The 23095-nt window shown below is 40.7% G+C and overlaps 1 protein-coding gene across 3 annotated transcripts in view; it reads right to left on the bottom strand.

The window, feature by feature from the left end:
• Positions 1 to 23095, bottom strand: part of SNCAIP (synuclein alpha interacting protein) — a 98361-nt gene that overhangs the window by 53284 nt on the left and 21982 nt on the right. For all 3 annotated transcript variants that reach the window (XM_049795713.1, XM_049795715.1, XM_049795714.1), the window contains exon 2: positions 8021 to 8123. In XM_049795713.1, the coding sequence (XP_049651670.1) occupies positions 8021 to 8077 (57 nt within the window). In that variant the 5' untranslated portion in view covers positions 8078 to 8123. The remainder of the gene's footprint in view (positions 1 to 8020; positions 8124 to 23095) is intronic.

Here is a 23095-nt window from a genome sequence, read left to right as displayed (position 1 = left end):
TGGGTATATCACATCCCTTATCACGCACCGGCCTCCGGAAAAATTGAACGATACAATGGACTGCTGAAAACTACATTGAGAGTGATGAGGGGTGGAACTTTCAAGCATTGGGATACACATTTAACAAAAGTCACCTGGTTAGTTAATACTAGAGGATCTGCCAATCGGGTTGGCCCCGCCCAACCAAGAGTTCCACATACTGTAGAAGGGGATAAAGTCCCTGTAGTGCGCATGAGGAGTATGTTAGGGAAGACAGTCTGGGTTAGTCCTCCCTTAAGCAGAGGCAAACCAAGGGGTTGTTTTTGCTCAGGGACCTGGGTACACCTGGTGGGTGATACAGAAGGATGGGGAGGTTCGATGTGTGCCTCAGGGAGATGTGATTTTGGGAGAGAATAGTCAGTGAATTGGGCTGTGTGATATTTAACTGCTAAATAACCTGCCAATGTATGTCATTGTATCTATAGTGTCTATATGCCATATCAAGGGTATTATTGTGAGAATTATCCAAATGACTACAGGATGGACTTTTGAAACTGAGCCAAGTACAGCAGCGATAGAACTTGAACTGGCACCCAGCAATTTCCTCAAGATCAACATCTTCGACCTGCAGACCAAGGGCATGAGTTGCACCAAATGTACTAGCCACAAGTTCCAGAGGCAGCATACAACAACCCAACATCTCACACCATCTCTCTCTTATCCTGAAGAACTGTTACAACAGATAGAGCCCCAAAATCGATGGACACATTAGAGGGATAGCCCATAGGCTAAAGGAATACTGTGTGTGTGTGTGTGAGGAGTCCATATACTTATATATAAGACAAGGAAAGTAGTAGTGGTTGATTGGAAAAAATGTAAGATCTGGGCATGATGTAGATGGTATAGAATAAGGGGTGGATAATGTCCTGGGTTCAGCTGGGATAGAGTTAATTTTTACAGGAACCTGGGAGGTGGGGGCATAGCAGGTGCAGCTGACCTGGACTAGCCAAGGAGCTATTCCATACCATGGGACATCATGCTTAGTATATAAATGGGGAGCGGGCCTGGGGGTGGTCTCTGTTTTCGGTGGGGGAAGTGGCGGAGCGTCGGGTCCCGGGTGGTGAGCAGTTGCACTGTGCATCACTCTTTTTGTATACTTTTTCATTAGTGCCGTTGTTGTTGTTATTTTCTTTGTGTTTGTCCCAGTAAACTGCCTTTATCTCAACCCTCGAGGTTCCAGGTTTTTCTTCTTTTCTCTCCTCCGTCTCCTCCCCATCCCACCGGAGGGGGGGCGGAGGAGTGAGCGAGCGGCTGCGTGGTCCTTTGTTACCAGCTGGGTTGAAACCACGACATGCATACAATGGCATTTTTGATTGCTGTTTGAGGTTTGGGTTCCTGTTCTGCATTTAAGGCATGCCTATGTCCAACCCGAAATAGTGAATTTCAGTAGACCCCTTAAGAACTTTGTAAGGTGCAAGAACAGTATCAATAGCAAACGAGACAAGAAGCATTAACAAGTAATCCATGCAAATGCAAAATATTCCCGATTTTCTTCAACAGGCACTATTAATTCAGGGGAAAATGGAACCTCCCTTATCATAGTAAACATTTGTTCATTATGTAAAACTGCACTACGGAATTTGAGTTAATGCAAATGTTAACCTTTTAAATTTCACATGGTTCTCAAATTTTAATGCAATGAATTTTAAACCCAGCACATGAGAAAAAAAACTTCAATCTCTACTAAGGCTCTTTTGTGCTGTGCTGCTTGTCTGCCACTTGCAGACTCACTTGTGTCTGAGAAGTATCAGGAAGAAGAAATACTGAATCATGAGCAGTGGCATAGAAATGTATACACAAAATAGTAAAAAAAAAAGTAAAATAAAAAGCAGAAGTTATTTTTTAACATTCTGTTGTGGAGAATGCCCTTAATATCTCCTGAAATTGAGTCAAAGGGCAAAGTTGAACACATAGTGTGACTCTAAGATCACATCATCAGAACCATGACAACCCCCCCCCCCCCCAAAACACTAAGGACCATGTCCTGCTCCAACTGCAGTCAGTATCAAAACTCAACAAATTCACCTCCACCGGACCAAGACACCAGTGACTGTGTCCTGCTCTTAAATGCACAGCTCCTTGTTTTCATTTAGATAAAGAAAAGACACCTTCCTTCATTATAGCTTATTTGTTTCCAGGTGTTATTACTACTATAAGCCATTTAACAGTGTCATTTCAGTTTATTTGCTATTGTGGAAAATAAACTGCTACATTAATATTCAAATCCCATTAAATTAATACCTTTATATTACATATGCTTAATCATTTATAACTGTGCAACTCCACCCTTTTTCTTAGACATTTATTTGGGAGTAGCAAGCTACATCAAGACCAAGTAAAGCAACAATACTTGGTTGCAAGAAGATTTTTCTCAATAGTAGTGTCAATTTAAGCAGCTCCAGAGTAAAAAAGTGGAGGAAAGAAATTAGGCTGGCACAGCGCATTTGAGAAATAATATCTTCCCCAAATAAAATTCTTACTTAATGGCTGTGATCAGCATTTTCGGAGTACTGGTTAGGTTATTTGTGCTATGTATTGTTTATAGCATCTTAAATAGACACTCCATATGTTATTCTGCCCTTTAACTTTAAAGGACAGCTATACAGACACTAACACTGTTAAAGGTACAAAATGTCTGTCTGAATCTAATACTTTCTATGAACACTTTATTGGCCATCTGCATTTTGTTTCATTCTGAAAAGGGAGAGAGGGAAAATAAAGAAGAAAATTATCAGTGAGTTCATCAGCTGGATGGGAAATAAATCAACCCACTGCAGTTAATGCCTGTGCCTGTGCCTGTGCAGCTATGTAGGACCCTGAAGTCCTGGTCACTGGGTAGGCAAATTCTGGCTGTGTGTCACCTGTATACCTGTGTGAACCTGAGGGGTAACCCAGCTCCTTCCATGGCCAAGGAAGAGTGTGACAGCAGGCTCGTGACAGCAGGACGTGCCCCATGTGAATTAAATGGGAGGCCAGAAGATCGGCCATACTCCTGACCATACATAGTTTACATCTGCCCTGCCAGGTGAGGATTGACATGAAGAAATTTTTCAAGCTGTTCAAAATAACTGACAATTCAGCTGCTTAATTATTTTTTAATTCACTTACTGCACTCACATTTCACAAACTTTCAAATTAAGCCCAGTCCTGCACTGGCACCACTGAACCAGGCTTTTATTCATATAGAGCTATTTGAATGATCAGAGCCATAATCTATACACTCAATCCCAAACAGTTTACAAATAACTAGCACCAGGAGCTCTGGTTAGGACTAGGTGATTTGGTATTATTTCTGTAAACCAAGAAACACAATAGTTTTAATTTGCACAGTTTGCCAGCACAGTAGAAATCCCATATTTTAATTAAAGGATTAGGAAACCTTCAGGTAATCATAACAATAGCATACAACTTACAAGCAGGAATAAATTTATTGGCAAAATCAAGAGTACTAATGAGAAAAAGGGGAAAGTTTACAACATACTTTTAACAGTGACCTATCATTTAATGCAACTTAAAGGTTTTGGGTTTTTTTCTTTCCTTTCTGTTAGTAGATATAATGAAGAAATAAATGAAAATATTCAGTTTGGTTGCTTAACATCATTGCAGAGAGAATATTATTTTTGTTTAATGTAAACAAAGAGTCCCAGAAACCTGTTCTGCTCTCTAAATTACACTCAAATATACTATACCAGATGCATCTAGAATAGTACCATCTTAGTTTGCAAAATAAGCACTGTATTTGCATTCCAGGGCCCTGAGGGAGTTGGTAGTTGTAGTTGCTAAGCCACTCTCAATCATATTTGAAAAGACATGGCAGTCAGATCAAATCTCCAGTGACTGGAGATATGTGAATATCACATCCATTTTTAACAAGGGTAAAAAGGAGGGCCCTGGAACTACCAACCAGTCAGCCTCACCTCACTGCCCAGTAAGACTGTGGAACAGATCCTCCTGGAAGTTATGTTGAAACATATGGATGACAGAGAGGTGATCAGAGACAGCCAACATGGCTTCACAAAGGGCAAATCGTGCCTGCCTGACTAATCTAGTGGCCTTCTACAATGGAGTGACAAGAGCTATGGATGTCATCTACCTCAACTTCTGTAAGGCCTTTGGCACAGTCCTACACAACATCCTTGCCTCTGATTTGGAAAGATATGGGTTTGACGAATGGATGGTTATATAGATCAGGAATTGGCCACGTCCAACAAGTTATAGTCAACAGCTCAATCTCCAAGTGGAAATCAGTAACTAGTGGCATCCCTCAAGGGTGCATACTGGAACCAATACTATTTAATATCTTCATCAATGACATAGTGAGATGGAGTGCATCCTCAGAAAGTTTTCACATGATACCAGGCTGGGTGGTGCAGTTGATTTGCTTGAGGGAAGGAATGCCATCCAGAGGGACCTTACTTAACAGGTCTGAGGAGTGGGCGCATGCAAACCTTATGAAGTTCAACAAGGCCAAGGTGATGCAACTAGGTCAGGGCAACGACCATTATCAGTACAGACTGGGGGACTGAGAGCAGCCCTGCAGAGAAGGACTTGGGGATACTGGTGAATGAAAAATTGGACATAACTCGCAACGTACACTTGCAGCCCAGAAAGCCAACTGTATGCTGGGCTTCGCAAAAAGAAGTGTAGCCAGCAGGCTGAGGGAGGTGATTCTCCCCCTGGTCTCCACTCTCGGGAGACCCCACTTGGAGTACTGCATCCAGCTCTGAGGTGCCCAGTACAAGAAAGACATGGACCTGTTGAGTGGGTCCAGAGCAGGGTCATGAAAATGGTCAGAGGGCTGGAACACCTCTGCTATGAAGAAATGCTGAGAGAGTTGGCTTTGTTCACCCAGGAGAAGAGAAGGCTGCAGGGAGACCTTCTCATGACCTTTCAATATATGAAGGGGGCTTATAAGAAAAATAGTGAACAACTGTTTACCAGGGCCTGTAGTGACAGGACAAGGGGCAACTGAAAGAGGGTCAATATAGATTGATGATAAGGAAGAAGTTTTTTACAATGAGGGTGGTAAGACACTGGAACAGTTTGCCCAGAGAAATGGTGGATGGCCATCATTGATGACTGTATTGGGTTTATGTGGCAAACCAGCAGTGGGGGGCTGCAGAGGTGGCTTCTGTGAGAAGACACCAGGGGCTGCCCCCATGTGGGACAGAGACAGTTCCAGTTGGCTCCAAGATGGACCTGCAGCTGGCTAAATCTGAGCACATCAACGATGCTGGCATCACCTCTGAGATAACATATTTAAGAAAGGGTAAAAAACACTGCACAACAGCAGCTGGAAGAGAGGGGTGAAAAAAATGTGAGAGAAACAGCTTTGTAGACACCAAGGTCAGTGAAGAAGGAGGGGGAGGAGGTGCTCCAGGCGTTGGAGTAGATTCCCCTGCAGCCCGTGGAGAAGACCATGATAGAGCAGATATCCACCCTGCAGCCCATGGAGGACCTCATGCCGGAGCAGGTGGATGTGCCCTGAAGGAATCTGCAGCCTGTGGAGAGCCCACGCCGGAGCAGGCTCCTGGCAGGAACTGTGGCCTGTGGAGAGGAGCCCATGCAGGAGCAGGTTTTCTGGCAGGACCTGTGACCCCATGGGGGACCCATGCTGGAGCAGTTCATGGAGGACTGTCTCCCATGGGAGGGACCCCATGCTGGAGCAGGCGAAAAGCGTGAGGAGTAAGGAGCGGCAGAGACAACATGTGATGGACTGAATGCAACCACCATTCCCCCTGCCCTCCTGTGCTTATCGGGACAGAGACATAGAGAAGTCAGGAGTGAAGTTGAGCCTGGGAAGAAGGGAGGGGTGGTGGGCAGGTGTTTTTAGATTTTTTTTCCTGTGTCTCATTATCCTATGCTGTTTGATTGGCAATAAATTTAATTAATATCCACAAGTCAAGTTTTTTTGCCTGTGATAGTAATTGTGGAGTGATCTCTCTGTCCTTATCTTGACCCACAAGGTTTTGTCATATTTTTCTTCCCATCTTGTTGATGGAGGGGGAGTCATAGAGCATTTTGGTGGGCACTTGGTGGCCAGCCAAGGTCCACTCACCACAATGGGGCTTTAAGCAACTAAGGGGGGTTGGAACTAGATGACCTTTGAAGGTCCTTTCCAACCAAAGCCATTCTATGCGTCTATGGTAATGGAGAAATACACAGTTTCATTTTCTTATGTATAAATGCAACGTAAACAAAAAAAAAAAAAAAGAAAGAAAGAAACCAAACCCACTTGCATATCTATTTGCCTTTTAAAACAAATTCCTGTCTATTTTTTACGTCTATTACATTTTGGTCATTTTGGCTGAAATGGTCTACAAGGGTCCGGACTATACACAGTGGCTTTCTAACTCAGGTACATTTGTAAGTACATCATTTTAACAGCCTTCTTGCTGCCATTATTTTTAGTCAGTACTTTTCTGCACTGGATTAGAACCAGAGGGCTAACAGGAACAATATAAATTGCTAACGCTGATGCTGTGCAGCTGCTCTTTCAATGGCAGGCTAATGATAAAATGTGAAGGTCAGGTATCTCTAAATTGTATATGGGGAGATATGAGTAGAGCACTAGAATAACCATGAATTCTCTTGTTAATCTGGATTCTGGCAACAAATCCTTTGTTCTCTTACCTGCTAAAGCAGGGAGTAAAAATGCTACTGCTATAATTTGTGCAGGTTTTTTATCCAAGGTTCCGTACCCAATGAAAGAACAGCCTATTAAAACAGGCAGCCTGAGCTGTTCAGCGGAAGAGTAACCTAATCCACCAGTATGCAGCAACAGCCACAATGGGAGAGACATGGAGAGGTTACATCTATTATGTTTTACAGTTTTACAAAACTGTGTATAGAAACAGATACCAGGACATGATCTAGTATATAACAGTAATAAAAAGAAAGTTGCCCAGAATAAGGTATTTGCTCAAGATTGGCTCATTCTTTTGTAATATCCTGGGCATTTGCCATATTCCTCTTTAATAAAAATTCAACATTACAGTAGGTAAAAAAAAAAAAAACTCTCCAAAAGGAATCTGTCTGTGAATAAAGCATCTGGAATGTTTTAAAATGAATCAAGAGTCCTGAATGCTAAAGGGAAAACTAGGCCCTTTGTTAAAAAAAAGACATAAAACCATAAAATTATGAAAAAACATGGAAGAAGATGGTGGCACAATTTCTTTGACCTGTAAATTGAATTAATAAACTTTCTTATAGCAGATTTAATTTATGTATTCAAGTCCATTGTTAATCAGGCATTCACCATATTAGCAAACCTCTTACACAAAACCCAGAAACACTAGCAGTAGAAGTATTATTATGAGTAATAGAATATATTGTATCAGTGCTTCCTATAAGAACCACTAACAATGTAGATGAACAGTACTTTTGCTTTCAATTACAGCTGCAGTTGGTTTAGTTGTGACACTAAGGATCAGTGCTGTCTATGAACCCCTGGAAGTCCTTCTGCTTCTTTCTGTACTCTACCATGTCACAGGTAGCTACATCACACCTATTGATAAAATCTTGCTGTATTTGGAGATGGCTACTGGTGGAAAGAGCAGAGTAACAACTTACATGAAAAAAGGAGCAATTGAGACATGAGAGAGGAGGGAGGTTTTTTACAACTGAAATACATTCAATTTAAAAAAAGGTAAACTTATTATTGTGTTTTTTAAGGCTAACATTAGAGTTCATATAACTCATTCAAGACGAGAGTAGATAAAGAACGAGAAATAAACCACATTTATTAATTTGATTTGCAAGTCATTTTTACTACCTGAAGGAATCAAGTTTTCCTTCCAAGCTTATCAGAGATTTCCCTTACAAAACCACCTTATTTTACTCTAGATTCAACCTATTTAAACGTTCCTATATATGAGGTAAAAGGGAGTGTGGCTTCTAAAAATAGCGTTGCTTGTTATATCAGGATTGAGATATCCAAGATTGTCTCAACTTGAACAAATAAAATAAGATTTGTACTTACCGATATATCATCACTAAAATCTATTTCATCCAAATCAAGGTATTCAGGGGCTTCCATTATTCTTCTATGGACATTTTGGGTGAGTCAGCACAGTAGTAAAGACCTAATTAAGAAAAGAGAAATGGATTGTCTACTAAAGAGTCAAAACCACACAGAAATGGTTTAATATAGTTGCTAGATTACTGAAAACATTTAACTTGTATAGTAGGCTTTCATAACTTAATCCTAAAAGCTAAATATGATTTGCTATCTCTACTCTGCATATCATGAAGAAGCCATTTCAATATTTAGGGAGAATAGCTAAGTGGTACTTGAACTGGAAGTCAAAAATACTTGATTCAGTCACTCAATCCTTCCAGAAGTTCAATATAGGTGTAAAGACCTAAGCTGTTGAGCACCCTCATGACCCTGCAACCATAGCTGTGTTAATGATGTAACTTCTGTTAAGGATGCTATTACTTTACTGGCCTGAACACAGCAACTTCTGTTACTATAGTTTTCCTCTGCTCAAGAAGGCAGAAAAGAACTGAGAATCATGCTGTGCACAGAAACAAAATCCTATCACACCTTATCTCAATTTACAAGCAGACTAACAAACAATATAGTCAGTGCTTTACAGATGGATGTTTTATCTCTCCTCAGCCTGCAAGTGCACTTCCCCCAAAGCAGTAACCAAGGCAAAACCAGAATTACATCAGTGTGCACTGATTATCAGGGGCCTTAACCACTTTCTCACAGTAAGGGAAAAAGAAGAGAAAATTCTCTTGCAAGCAAGAAATTTGGCTGGAAAAGTCAATATGTAATTCTGAGTAAATTGGTGCTTAAACAATCAGAAGACCAAAGACAATAAAACTCTCATTACTTTCTTAATCCTGACTAGCATAAAGGTTTGCATTATCACTACAGACAAGCATAACAGGAGTAAAAGTGGAAAGAAAGCTGTTTTAAAGGAAGCTGAAAAAGAAAAGCATAATGCATTTTTAAATAATGTGAAGCACTACTTAAGTCTTAAGTATTATTATGGAAGCAAATTAAATCTTTCTAGCACTTGTACATAACAAAAGGAAATGCTTAAAGGAAAAAAATAATACAAGCCCAGTTTATTCATATGACAACTGCCAAGAAATATGTTTATGAATAATGAATTTAGCTGTGTAGGTCTAAATAAAATCACTGTGTGAAACATTCATATGCAGTTAAGAGTGTCTTAGGACAAGGGGTTTGAAGAAAATGCTTTTCTGCAGGTGTTATACTTATTGGCAAACAAAACCTCAGTCATTAATCTCCTTCATAACACCCCACCCAAGCACAAAGCTGATCCTAAGACATCTGTCACGGTTTAACCCCAGCTGGCAACTAAGCACCACACACCCTCTTCAGGGGTATACCTGCTGCAGCATGGACTTATCCACAGCCACAGATGCTTCGAGGTGTACCTTCTCCAGTGTGGACTTATCCCTGGGCCACAATCCCTTCCAAGGTATACCTGCTGCAGCACAGACATAACCATGGCCATGGTACCTGCTGCAGCACAGACATAACCATGGCCATGGATGCTTTGGAGTGTTCTACTCCCACATGGACTCATCCACTCATCACAGTCCCTTCAACTCGAGTTCACACTGGAGTTCCAGCCTGTCTAGTACAGCAGCACAGCAGGCAGAGAAAGCAAAAAGCAGCCACTAATGGCCACGAGACTCCAATATACAGTAACAGAAGCAAGCCCCATGGCAAGTACAGGACCCTGCCAATTAATAGCTAAGCAGCAATAACAGCTATAATTTTGATCTAGCACATTCCAGTCAAACCTGGTTCAAGTGGTCTTGACCACTTCAAGCCCTATGTTGGGTGCCAAAAAGGAGTGTCATGATTTAACCCCAGCCAGCAACTAAGCACCATGTAGCTGGTTGCCCACTCCCCCTGTGGTGGGATGGGGGAGAGAATTGGAAGGGTAAAAGAGAGAAAACTCGTGGGTTGAGATACAGGCAGTTCAACAGGTAAAACAAAAGCCACACACAAGCAAAGCAAACCAAGGAATTCATTCACCACTTCCCATGGGCAGGCTCCATGGTTCAGCCACCTCCAGGGAAGCAGGGCTCCATCACACATAGCAGTTAGGTGGAAAGACAAACACCATCACTCTGAATGTCCCTCCCATTCTTCTTCCCCCAGCTTTACTTGCTGAGCATGACGTCATATGGTACAGGATATCACTTTGGTCATTTGGGGTCAGCTGTCCCAGCTGTGTCCCCCCCAATTTCTTGTGCCCCCCCAGCCTGCTGGCTGGTGGGGTGGGGTGAGAAGCAGAAAAGGCCTGGACTCTGTGTGAGCACTGCTCAGCAGTCACGACAACAGCCCTGTGCTATCAACACTGTTCTTGGCACAAACCCAAAACGTAGCCCCATACTAGCTACTATGAAGAAAATTAAGTTTATTCCAGATGAAACCAGCACAACATGTGTTCTTGAAAAGTTATTAGAAGAAGAACCAAAAGGCAAATCTACAGTTTTAAGCTGAAAGAGCTGGAAAAGCGCATTTTTATTTCTCACCAAATTACTGAAGGTAAAGGACTATTCAGCATAATTTTCTCTTTAAATGGGTATGAATAAACCTCTCCAAACTTTTGTTGTTGTTGTTGTTGTTGTTTAATGTATTACGATATTTCTCTTGCAACATGAGAAGGAAGGAACTCCTGGGGACGAGAAACTGGGGAGGAAGGCAGCATGTAAGAACAACTTCAGCTACCTATTATTGGCTCTCACTGTTAGACTTGAGTGAAGCAGCGGGAAAGGAGATGGCTACAAAAAGGTAAAAACAGTATAAGGCCCTCAGTCCAACCTGATATGAGGAAACAGAAGTGGGTATAATGTGACACTAATCAGAAGCTTTTCATTTTGCACAATTCCCAAATGCTAAGTTTATTCTTAGAGGGAACCACTAAAATCAGATGAAATCCTTGCAATGAAAGGCATTAGCTGTTGTGAAAAAACATGACACATTCAAGCCTTCAGATTCTTTTCCACATTAGAGATTTTGCTTTCCTAACAGAAATATAGAATTTCAGTATATTTTTTTAAGGGTTATGCTTGAATGTGTTGCATTTAGGTGACACGACAGCCTACTTGTGGCAAAGTGCACCGTCATTGTATTGGGTTTGTGTGGCAAGGTTTCGGTAGCAGGGGGGTTATGGGCCTGGCTTCTGTGAGAAGATGCCAGAATCTGTCCCCATGTCTTATAGATACAATGCCAGCCTGCTCCAAGACAGACCCGCCGCTGGCCAAGGCCAAGCCCATCAGTGACAGTGGTAGCACCTCTGGGATAACAGATTTAAGAAGGGGGGAAAAAACCCAAACTGCTCAATTGCAGCTGGAGAGAGGAGTGAGAATATGTGAGAGCAACAACTCTACAGACACCCAGGTTAGTGAAGAAGGAGAGGGAGGAGGTGCTCCAGGCGCCAGAGCAGACATTCCCCTGCAGCCCATGGAGGTCCATGGTGGAGAAGATATCCACCTGCAGCCCATGGAGGACCATACGCCAGATCAGGTGGATGCCCATAGGAAGCCCGTGCTGGAACAGGCTTCCGGCAGGACCTGTGGACCCACGGAGACAGAAGCCCACACTTGGAGCAGGTTTTCTGGCAGGACTTATGAACCCGCGGGGGACCGACTCTGGAGCAGTCTGTGCCTGAAGGACTACACCCCATGGAAGGGACCCATGCTGGAGCATCTCATGAAGGACTGCAGCCCATGGGAGGGACCCACACTGGTGCAGGGGAAGAGTGTGAGGAGGAAGGAGCAGCAGAGACAATATGTGATGGACTGACCACAACCCCCATTCCTCGTCCCCCTGCGCCACTCAGGGAGGAGGATGTAGAGGAGTTGGGAACAAAAGAGTGAAGTTGGACCTGGGAAGGGAGGGGCTGAGGGAAGGTGTATGTTGGGTGGGTTTTTTTTTTGTTTCTCACTATCCTACTCTATTTTTAATTAGCAGTAAATTAAATTAGTTTTCTTGAGTCTGTTTTGCCTGTGATGGTAATTGGTGAGCAAGCTCCCTGTCTTGATCTCAACCCATGAACTTATTAATCTTATTTTGCCCCCTTGTCCTGTTCAGGAGGAGGAATGAGAAAGCATCTGGGTGGGCATCTGACAGCCAGCCAACACCAACCCATCACAGTGTCCCTCCACAGAGGTAAAGACAAGCTGTCAGTTTATCACTGTGACTGTTGATACCAGCGCAAACCAAATTATTAAGTCAGTTTTAGAAGCAAGATAAATGCCAACTGTACATGTACTGTCCTACACAAATTACAGGACTGTAGAATCTACCCAGTGTCATTCCTTAAAATGATACATATATGAAGTAAGAATGAGGATGAAAATACAAAAGTTTAAAGGTTAGACATATATGGACCGTATCACATACAAATAGCCTAAAAACAACCCAAAACTTCACTGAGTTTCACTTTTTCTCTGGAATTCAATGGATTAAAAAGAACCCCACACAGTATGTTTAAAAATCAATGGAAGAGATAAATAAACCTACTCTAAACATGCCATATAAAAAGCCAGAATCAAGAAGTGACCTAAAGTGTGGTTTTTTGCAATTAAAACTGATTTATTCGGGTAAAAAAACTCCACAGCTTTAACAAAATAATACTATTCCTGGTTACCACATATCTCAAAATTTTAGAACAAAAAGATCTCAACCTTCTGAACTTACTTCTTAATTCTATATTGCAAGAAGCCATTGAGGCAAAAAAATGCTGCATCCATCCATGGCTGATGAAAGAACTGCATTTCACCTAGAGATGTACAAAACTCATCATGCCAGTCCACAGTCTTGCAACATTACTGCCCCAAAATGTTATCTTCTGTCTTGTCAAAACATAAAGACTATGAAACACACAAAGTCTGAAGAGAAAGTTGGTAACCAAAACAAACAAATTTTCTCTATGGAAAACTTATCTTTCTGAAGACAGTGTTCAGTTATATATAAAGAAAGGGCAAGAGACTCATGCATTCTGTTTGCTATAAGATTTTAATTTTTTTTTCTCGATGAGGTAAAACTGGACAGCAACTCAGGACAAATCCTATGACCAAATAAGATTTCCCATGGCTATACTTGGAGTCTTGTTCAAGAGGTGCACTTTTTTTGATACAATTTAACTTAGTAGAACTACACCATGTATAATGCGAACCATATGGTAAGGATAGTACTCAGAGTTGTGACTATTTCGAGACCTTTGAAATGGCTGAATCCAGCATATCAGCAGAAGTATAAACAATCTGAATGGCATTCACGGGCAGATCATAAGCACAACTGGTCAAATACAAGGTAAAAATAATTGCAACCAAAATTGTAATTGCCAGCAATGGATGACACAAGATGAATAATGTATTTCCAGCATCAATACCAAAGCAATACAGATGACTGTCTCTAGCCTGTCAGCAGAAATGTCTGACATTTAACTGATCAGTTTTCCTAACCGTATTTCAGAAGCTAGTCATTAAATATCCCACAAAATTTTAACCCAAAAATGGGCATTTCTTGTCTGGCAATTTGGCTTGCAGAGAGACACACACACATACATACATTTTATACAGATAAAAGGAATCCTGTTTGCTCTCAGAATTCACAGCTAAAAGAAGTAAACTGCATAAACATGACCCATATATATTGAAGAAAAAGTGGGTTTTAAAGTTTCATGAAGCAGTTCCCCCAGGAGAAATCATCTGGCTAAAAATTACCACACAGAAAAGTGGTAATAGTAGTATCAGTATAATAACATACTGCATATGTTGCATTGCAACAGATACTAAGTAGTGATTAGGTTGTAAAATAAAGCACACACACCCCCCTCAAAACTTCTCCTCTTCAATCAGCAGCAATAATCCTTACTGTTTTTCCAAAACACAGACTTCCTCTGCTGTTGTCCTTCTCAGATAAAACTAGTTGTCTGAACTCGAATCCTGTTACGGTCAAAATTAAGTGAATGAAGAAAAAAAGGGGCAAAGAAAGCAATTCCCAGTACAATAATAATAATTTAAAAAGCAATGAAGTATTAGATACAGGGAACAAATCCCTCAATTTCTGCATACACTAAAACTCCACTCTAGACTGATGGCATGCATTACCTACAGGTGAAATGCTTACATTATTCACAAATTTCTTTTTTAAGGTAGATCAAGCCTTGGATTTGTCTTGCCACAGTCTTAAAAAACACTTACACCAGCAATGATCCCTAGGAGCTGGTGTGTCTTTTGAGGATGAAGAAGACTCAATGTGGAATGGCAGGAATGCTTTAAAAGCCAGTCCTGACACTGACTTTGTATTGTGAAGACAATGGCCATTGCCTTATCCTTACTAATGCACATCAGGCAAGAACAAGTCCACACAGGTAAGCATTTGCTGTCTGTTAATTAACTGAGTGAATGAAGAGACTGGTGTGGCAGGCAGAAAGTAAGCAAGCATCAGGTTCAGTTTCTTGTTATGTTTGCCCAGTGCAAAACCATGGAATAAAAAACAGCATAGCAGATTTGTAGTGACCCCTTTGCAACAAGGCTTTAGCAGATTCGGTAGCTTCGAAAGGAGTGTGATCCAGTACCTCAGTCATAAACAGTCTCAGTGCTGCATGTGAAAGACTAAATCCAAGAGGGAGCACAGGGGAAATGTCCTTTATTGAGCCAAACCAAAACAACTAATTGAGAATGCATAATTTTGATTATTTATGGATACATAAATAACAAGAACAAATAACAATAAAAAGATCTGCTGTCAATTAAATGTCTACTTCAGTTGTAACTCTTAAGAAATCCTGCTAAATGCCACATGGGATTTTATTTTCCACATCTCAAAACAACTAAACCAAAATATTTGGGGATTTACTTAAACTTTCAATCAAATATAAAGTAAATCAGATGTAAATACTTCTATAGTGGTTGGCAAAATGCTGTTTCCTTAAGCACAGTTAATATTAAAGATTTAGGCTTTAAATGTCAGAATGCCATGTTGGTTGCTTTTTTAATTAGGGGATAAGGTTACATTTTACAATTATAGGTCTAAGATAACAAAATAACATATTGCCCTTTCCTAGGCATCAGAGGCTATAGTAGCTCAAGATGAACAAGATTCATGGACAGAAAGGGAAGACTTTAAATCTTTAATTTAAGCACACAGTATGTGTTTCAAGTAATGCTTGAAATCTGGTGAGCATCTGAATTTCATTCCCTAACATTAAGAAATACCAAGAGCATAAACCCAAGTTTTTTCACTTTCAAACAAATAGAACAGTGTAATGTTACATTATGTTAAATGTATTTAGCAGGCAGTGGAAAGCCCAGCACCCAATTAAAATCTACAGTTCAGGAAAGCACACCATCTGTCAGCAGTAGGAAATATCTAGAACTTTGAATTCAGTTCCTCCATCCTCATATTCAACACTAAGAGTGAAGTTCTACCAAAAATTAATTTGGCCTTGTAACACTATCTACTATGCATATAAGGAAAGCACTACAGTATGTTCAGGGCACTGCCAGCATTAGGGGATATGAGAGCTGGACTATTGAATGGCAAGAAAGCTTGGCCACTGGGTTCTAGCAAAGCTAGTCTGGGCTAACACCACTGCTTCTCCAGCTGTCACACCTCTTACTACTTCTTATGCTCCCCGGTGCCTAGCTCTGTTCTGTCTCATATTAAAGACTACATGTTCTTTGAGATGGGTATTGTGTAGTCTCTCTACATTTGTCTGGCTTTTCGCATAGCTTGTGTCCTTGTCTACTAACAGAGCTCTGTGGTACAAGAGTAATCCAATTAAATAATAAACATGATGCAAATACACTGCAGTGGACTCTGGAAGAGGTCATATTTGAAGCTTTGTGGGGGATCCCCAGAACTGAAAAACTTTATCCACCAAATACAGATGGCACCTCCGCAGGTGATAAATGCAGAACACAAGGAGAAAGCATCAAAGACATAGAAAGCTTGCAGTTTCACTAGAATAGAATAGAATACAATAGAATAGAATAGAATAGAATATTTCAGTTGGAAGGGACCTACAATGATCATCTAGTCATAAGCAATACTTTAAATTTAATTCTATACATACATGCACTCTTAGAATACCCAAGCTTCTCATTCATATTTACACTCTCCTTACCTTCAAGGGGGGAATTACTTGGATATAATCAATAAATATTCAAGCACATGACTTTGGGAATGCAAAGAGTGATACTGCAGCTCAAACAGAGGTTCATTTGCTTTTCAAGCATACCACTTTATCTTCATGCATTCAAATAAAATAACAACCTGACACATGGTTAGACTATGTTGACACTTAAAAGTGTCATGCTTATAAGGGTTTGTGATATTATAATGCAGTCTGAAATGCATTGTGCAAACAATTTTTATTACCTTCTAGGGCTCCCAAAGTGTGTTTTTTTAATTACATGAAATAACATTTTTTCTATTACTTGTCATGCTCAGTGTCTGGACTGTGTATTACTGACTGAGCACCTCTCATACTACTTTGTTTTATTTACTTTTCTTCATTCTATTTAAGCCAAGAAAAATATATCGTGCAAGGGAAATTATCTGTCCAGTCAAATTTAAAATATAAAAATATAAAGGGAAGGCTCAATAGGAGCAGGGGGAGATTTTAAAAAGTAAAGATGAATTTTAAATAACAATTTATTGTAAAAAAAAGAAAAGTTACCAGTGAGGCTGAAAAATTATGTGATTTCTTTCAATGAAGGAATGAATTCTGAGACCAGGATTACCTTATCCCTTATCACATTTATTCAGAAGTTTTCCCGAGTTTAAAAGTTCATAGCAGCAATTTTTAATAGTATGATACTTCTAAAGCAAGTCAAAATAAAAGCACTGCTTTTAATCACCACGCAAGTACCATCAGTGCACAAGCTACACTGACAGGACAGGAAGAAGGAATGCAGCAAAGCACAACAATTTTCCAAGACCAAAAGATGCTATTTTTAAAATTTAATTTCAGAAAAACTCTGCATTCCAGACGTGCAGAAACAATCTACCAGCAGCCCTGAAGAGGCACAAATACTGAGCCCAGTTCTGCTCCTAATGAAGTCAATGCACTTTCAGTGCTGGTTTTAGATAAGAACAAATGTATTTGTTTCTGGCCAAACAGAATTGAACTCCTACTCATCTACCTAGACCTCAAGATCACATATTCATCCATACTGCTTGTATATAAAGCAAACCTATGGAATCTTAAGGGAAATGAGCTGGCAAAGTGCACTCACAGCCCAGAAAGCCAACCGTATCCTGGACTGCATCAAAAGAAGGGTGGCCAGCAGGTCAAGGGGGACGATTCTGCCCGTCTACTCTGCTCTGGCAAGACCCCACCTGGAGTACTGCATCCAGCTGTGGGGTCCCCAGTACAAAAAAAGACATGGACCTGTTGGAGCCAGTCCAGAGGAGAGCCACAAAAATGATCAGAGGGATAGAACACATCTGCTATGAGGAAAGGCTGAGAGAGTTGGGGTTGTTCAGCCCGGAAAAGAGAAGGCTCCAGGGACTTTACTGTGGCCTTTCAGTACTCAAAGGGGGCTTATAAGAAAGCTGGGGACAGACGTTTTAGTAGGGCCTGTTGCAATAGGACAAGGGGTAATGGTGTTAACTAAAAGAGGGTAGATTTAGACTAGATATAAGGAAGAAATTTTTTACCATGAGGGTGGTGAAACACTGGAACAGGTTGCCCAGAGCGGTGGTAGATGCCCCATCCCTGGAAACATTCAAGGTCAAGCTGGATGGGCCTCTGAGCAACCCAATCTAGTTGAAGATGTCCCTGCTTATTGCAGGGGGGTTGGACTAGATGACCTTTAAAGGTCCCTTCCAATCCAAACTATTCTATGATTCTATGATTTCAATGAAGTCATGTGGAAGTAGGTAATAATGTATGGTTCACCTACGCTTTCTTCTACCCCCATGAATTGCATGGAAAATTCATCACAACTTGAGGCATTTTGACACCTAGTAGTTTTAACAATGACTGACACTATGTAGTCTGTAAGTAATATGTATGTCAAGACGCACAGAGTGAAGATAAAAGTATGTTTACTAAGACACATTTCCTCATGTTTGCTGGGGTTTTTTTAGCACACTGAATAGTACTCCACATAACTTACTGCAAAAGGGAAGTGTTACTCCAAGGATGACTTCTGAGCTCCAGTAAAATACAAGCAAGCTTTGCCATTAATATCTGTGTGACTAAGATGTCACCCACCTTAAGGCAAGGAGTGTCTGTTTAGCTGTTAGGAAGTACCTCCTTCTTGCTTTTCCAAATACTACTCCATTTAGTGCTGTCATGAATAACCATTACATTTAATATTAAAAGAGAGTGATTTTACTTCTTCATTTGAAAAGAAAACAGCAACGTAATAAAAAGGAATCAATATTTAGGCTACTGAGTGATCTGACTAACTGAAGAGTGGTTTTTACTGTAACAGAACTTGAAAGACATCTGCTCACTGCAAACCACCCCAGACTTCTCCTAATAAAACCATCCTTTCCACCCCACAGTTTCATGTTTCCTTGAAGATTCAAGTATAAAGAAAACTGGACTCCAAGCACTCAGCCAGAACATATGCACTTGAGCATTCTGGAATGAGGCCTAGAAAAATAAACTTGTTTGCTTCAATTAACCTTGAAGGAGAAACCTTTGGAATTGGAAATTAATAGCTGTTATTTTAAAACTGAAACAGCATACATGATTCAAGCACTGAACAAAAGCTAATGCATTGCCTGCTTAACATTAATGACAGGATCAAAACAAATAAGAGGTCAACTGATCTGTTGAAAAAGAGATATTTCATTGGCTGTATTTGATTACTTTATGTTTTTATTCCCTTTGAACTACTACAAGGCTATTTGCTCTTAACATCAAGTACCCTACAGTCACGCAAAATTAATACGCTTACTTCATTGTACTCTAGCTTATATGGCAACTGTTTCAGTTATTTCACACCAGCTAACTCTTTTTATGGGCTTTAAGACTCACCAACATGCAGATCAAAACCAGATCAAACCCCTCCCCTCTGTAAATGACAAATGTACATATATGTATAAATGGAGGGAAAGACCTGACAGAAACGTCACTAGACTACACAGCAAGAATACATGCTGTTCCATTACCGTAACTGATTTCTATAATGCCACTGTTTGTAGTGATCTAGAGACAACAGAGGGGCATTAAACTAGACAAGTGTCTAAAATATCCCGTAGTACTACTTATTTCCACTGCTACTTTCACCCCACTTATCTAAGCTGTGGAGTATTACTTCCTGCCAGCTGCTGACCCTATTTGGGCATGATGGCTGCTCCCTTCACTTGTTTAAAAATGGTCTCTAAATGGTAACGAGATTCTGCTTCTTCCTCTAAACTGTTCTATGAATATGTACTTAACCTGATGTTATCTCCAGTTATGGCTTGTTATCAAAACTAATTTGTTCAGTCTTCCCACTAAACATTTTGTGACACCGTGACTCTAAAATTACAAAGTGTTTCTGCTTAATGTAGAGAATAATAGTTCTCAAATCCCTGTTACAGGAGAACTACTAATGTCCATTTTAAATTATCTACTTGTAAATTTAAAAACTAGTCATCCCATAGTATATGAAATAGTCACAAAAAAACCCAAGCTACTTAAAGTGTGACGTTTTTACCATTCAGGTATGAAAGGGCCACTTTTTCCACTCACAGAAAAGATCAGTATCTTCCTCATGAAATATACTTCATTTTCTCACATGAAATGTTCCAATGGTTTAAAAAAATTGGATGCTTGAGGCAAACAGTGCACTTAAAAGCAGAAATTTTAACAGCAAAGACTGAATTTCAAAAACATTTTTCCATCAAAAAAATCAATTTTCAGAAAAGGAAAATTCATTTTTACAAGGGAAAAAAATGAAAAAATGAGCAAAGACATTCTTAACATCTTTATATATCCTCAGAAATAACTCACAGATAAATCAACATTACCCCCCAAAATAGCACAGAGTTGTTGAGGTTAAAGCACAGAATGTCTTAGGCCAGAAGGGTCCACATAAGATCATTTAGTCCAACCCCTCTGCTCTCACAGGGTCAGCTAGAGCAGGTTAAACCCAGGACTGCATCCAGTCAGGTTTTGAGTATCTCCAAGGATGGGGACTCCACAATGTCTCTGGGCAACCTGTGCCAGTGTTTGACCAGCCTCACAGTAAAAAAGTGTTTTCTTGTGTTCAGATGGAATTTCGTGTGTTTCACTTTGTGCCCATTGCCTCTTGTCCCGTCAGTGGCCATCATAGAGAAAAGCCTTGCTCCCTCTTCTTCATTCCATCCCATCAGGTATTCACACACATGGGTAAGATTCTCCTGACCCTCCTTCTCTCCTCCAGGCTCAACAGTCCCAGCTCTCTCAGCCTGTATTCATATGAAAGAAGCTCCTGCCCCTTAATCATCTTTGTGTCTCTGTGCTGGATTTGCTCCAGTAAGTCCACATCTGTCTTGTACTGGGAAGCCCAGAACTGGACCCAGTACTCCAGGCATGGCCTCATCAGGGCTGAATAGGGAGGAAGGACCACCTGTCTTGCTGGCAACACTCTCCCTAAAGCAGCCCAGAAGGCTGTTGGCTGTCTTTGCCACAGGGCCATATTTCTGGCTCATGGTCAGCTTGGTGTCCACCGGGACGCTCAGGTCCTTCTCTGCAAAGCTTATTTCCAGCCGGCTGGCCCCCAGCATGTATTGGAGCATGGGTTTATTCCTCCCCAGATGCAGGACTTTGTATTTCCCTATGTTGAAGTTTGTGTGATTCCCCCTGGCCCAGTCCATCAGTTTGTTCACATCTCTCTGAATGGCAGCACAACTCCTCCCAGTTTTGTATCATCTGCAAACTTAATGAGACTGCACTCTGTCCCATTGTCCAGGTCTGTTTAACTGTTAATATGAAGATTTTAAGCAGTACTGGCACCAGTACTGACTGCTGGGGTAGACCACTAGTGACTTGCCACCAACTAGACCTTGTGTTGCTGATCACAACCTTCTGGGCCCAGCCACTCAGTTTTGAATCCATCTCTCTCTCCACTTATTTCACCTAACATTTGTCAGCTTGTCTGTAAGGATGTTATGGGAGACAGCATCAAAAGTCCTAGTAAACAACATCCACTGCTCTCCTGTTGTCCGATAGTCACCTAATTGTAGAACACTGTCAGGTTGGTTATGCATTGTTTCCCCTTCATAAATCAATGCTGACTACTCCAGATTACTTACACTTCATGTGTTTGGAAGTGCTTTGCGGGAAGATTCTCTCCATCACCTTAGTGGAAATTGAAGTGAGGCTGATCAGTGTGTTTTTCCCCAGGTTTTCCTCCTTGTCCTTCTTGAAAACAGGAGTGACATTTTGTCTCCTCCAGTCTTCAATCACCATGACCTTTCAAAGATAATCGAGAGTGGTCACACAATGACATCAGCCTTGTCACTCACCACTCACGAGTTCAGCCCATGGACTTATGTGTGTCCAGTTTAAGTGCTCCATAACCTCCTTCTCCTCCTACTCTTTCTCCTCCTCCTCCTTTTTCTTCTCCTCCTCCTCCTTCTCCTCGTCCTCCGAGCTCCAGACCTTCCTTCCGATCACAGGTGCCTGGGATTACTGCAGCCTGTCATACCAGTAAAGACTGACATAGGACATTGAGTACCTTGGCCTTTTCTGTGTCCTCTGTCACCAATTCCCCTGCCCCGTTCAGCAACAGCTTCATGTTTTACCTAGTCTTCCTTTTGCTATTTATGTACTTGTAGAAGCCTTTCCTGTTACCCTTCACATCCTTTGCCAGATTCAACTCCATGTCAGCCTTGGCTTTCCTAATCCTATCCATGTAAGATCAGACAACAACTCTATGCTGCTCCTGGATCACCTGCCCCTGTTTCCACCTTTTGTACATTTCCTGTCTGAGTTCAGTCAGGAGCTCCTGGCTCATCCATGCCCCAAGTAGGACTGACTCCTACCACCTTTGCTTGATTTCCTGCTTGTTGGGATGGACTTTTCTTGAGCTTCAAGGTGATCCTTGTATATCAACAGGTGCTTTCAGAATCCTCTTCTTTCCAGGGCTATAACCCATGGGATTCTTCCAAGCAGATCTCTAAAGAGATGTATAGACTAGTATTGGTGGCTGTTAATGTTAACAATGACTTCTTTCCCTAAGCATTTATTTTCTATTATTTTGCTAGCTTATAAATTTGTGTGAAACTTAATAAAAGGAAGTTTACATTTCAAACACTGGATATCATAATGCTAGTAATGTAGGATATCCAACGCTGAAAACTAAACCCAAGGCAGAGATCAAGACTAATTTTGCATTTATATACATTTTTACAGGTTGGCATGGTTTCAATGTTTTTTCATTTTAGAGTCCTTCTTATATATTTAAGTATTTAACAGAGAAAAGAACAAAAAAGAGACAATGCTGCTTAAAGACTTTTTAGGGTGTGTAGAAACAGAAATACCTATCATAATAATTGTTTGTGTAATCATGATATAAACAAGCTGCAATTAGGATGTACTTATCATTTCATTATGCTGCTCGTTATGACCAAGATATCTTGTTTGTTCTGCCTGTTCAAACAGAAAAAAAAAACACAACCCAAACCTATTCATGAAAACAATTCTTTACAGTGTTTCAAAAGGAAGCTGGAGCTGGTAAACACATGTTCTTATGGGAAATTGCCATAATCCTGACTATATCCCAGCAGGCTCTGAAAAAAATTTCTCACAAAGTCTCTTCTATAAAATCTAGAACATATGTACAACAGACTGTGTTTCACGTCCTTTTAAGGAACTTGCTAGATTAATGAAGGGGACATTACTCTTGCATTTCCTTTCAAATGTCCGCCTTTTGCTACAGGTATTCTGCAATATTTGTTTTCTCTCCTATTTTCATGATTTCTCCACTTCCACCAATCTGTGAAAGAGGCCATGAAAGTTTACATTTAGACCCCCCACTGACAGCATCTTACTGTAGGCTTCTAGTGCAGCTAGAAGCTGCTAGAGTATCCAACACATAGTCTATTGATAAATGCATT

This window comes from Accipiter gentilis, chromosome Z (assembly GCF_929443795.1).
Source record: "Accipiter gentilis chromosome Z, bAccGen1.1, whole genome shotgun sequence".
NCBI classification, from domain to species: domain Eukaryota; kingdom Metazoa; phylum Chordata; class Aves; order Accipitriformes; family Accipitridae; genus Astur; species Astur gentilis.
The sequence above is the reverse complement of the archived record's forward strand: the minus strand, read 5'-3'. Positions and strand labels throughout refer to the sequence as shown.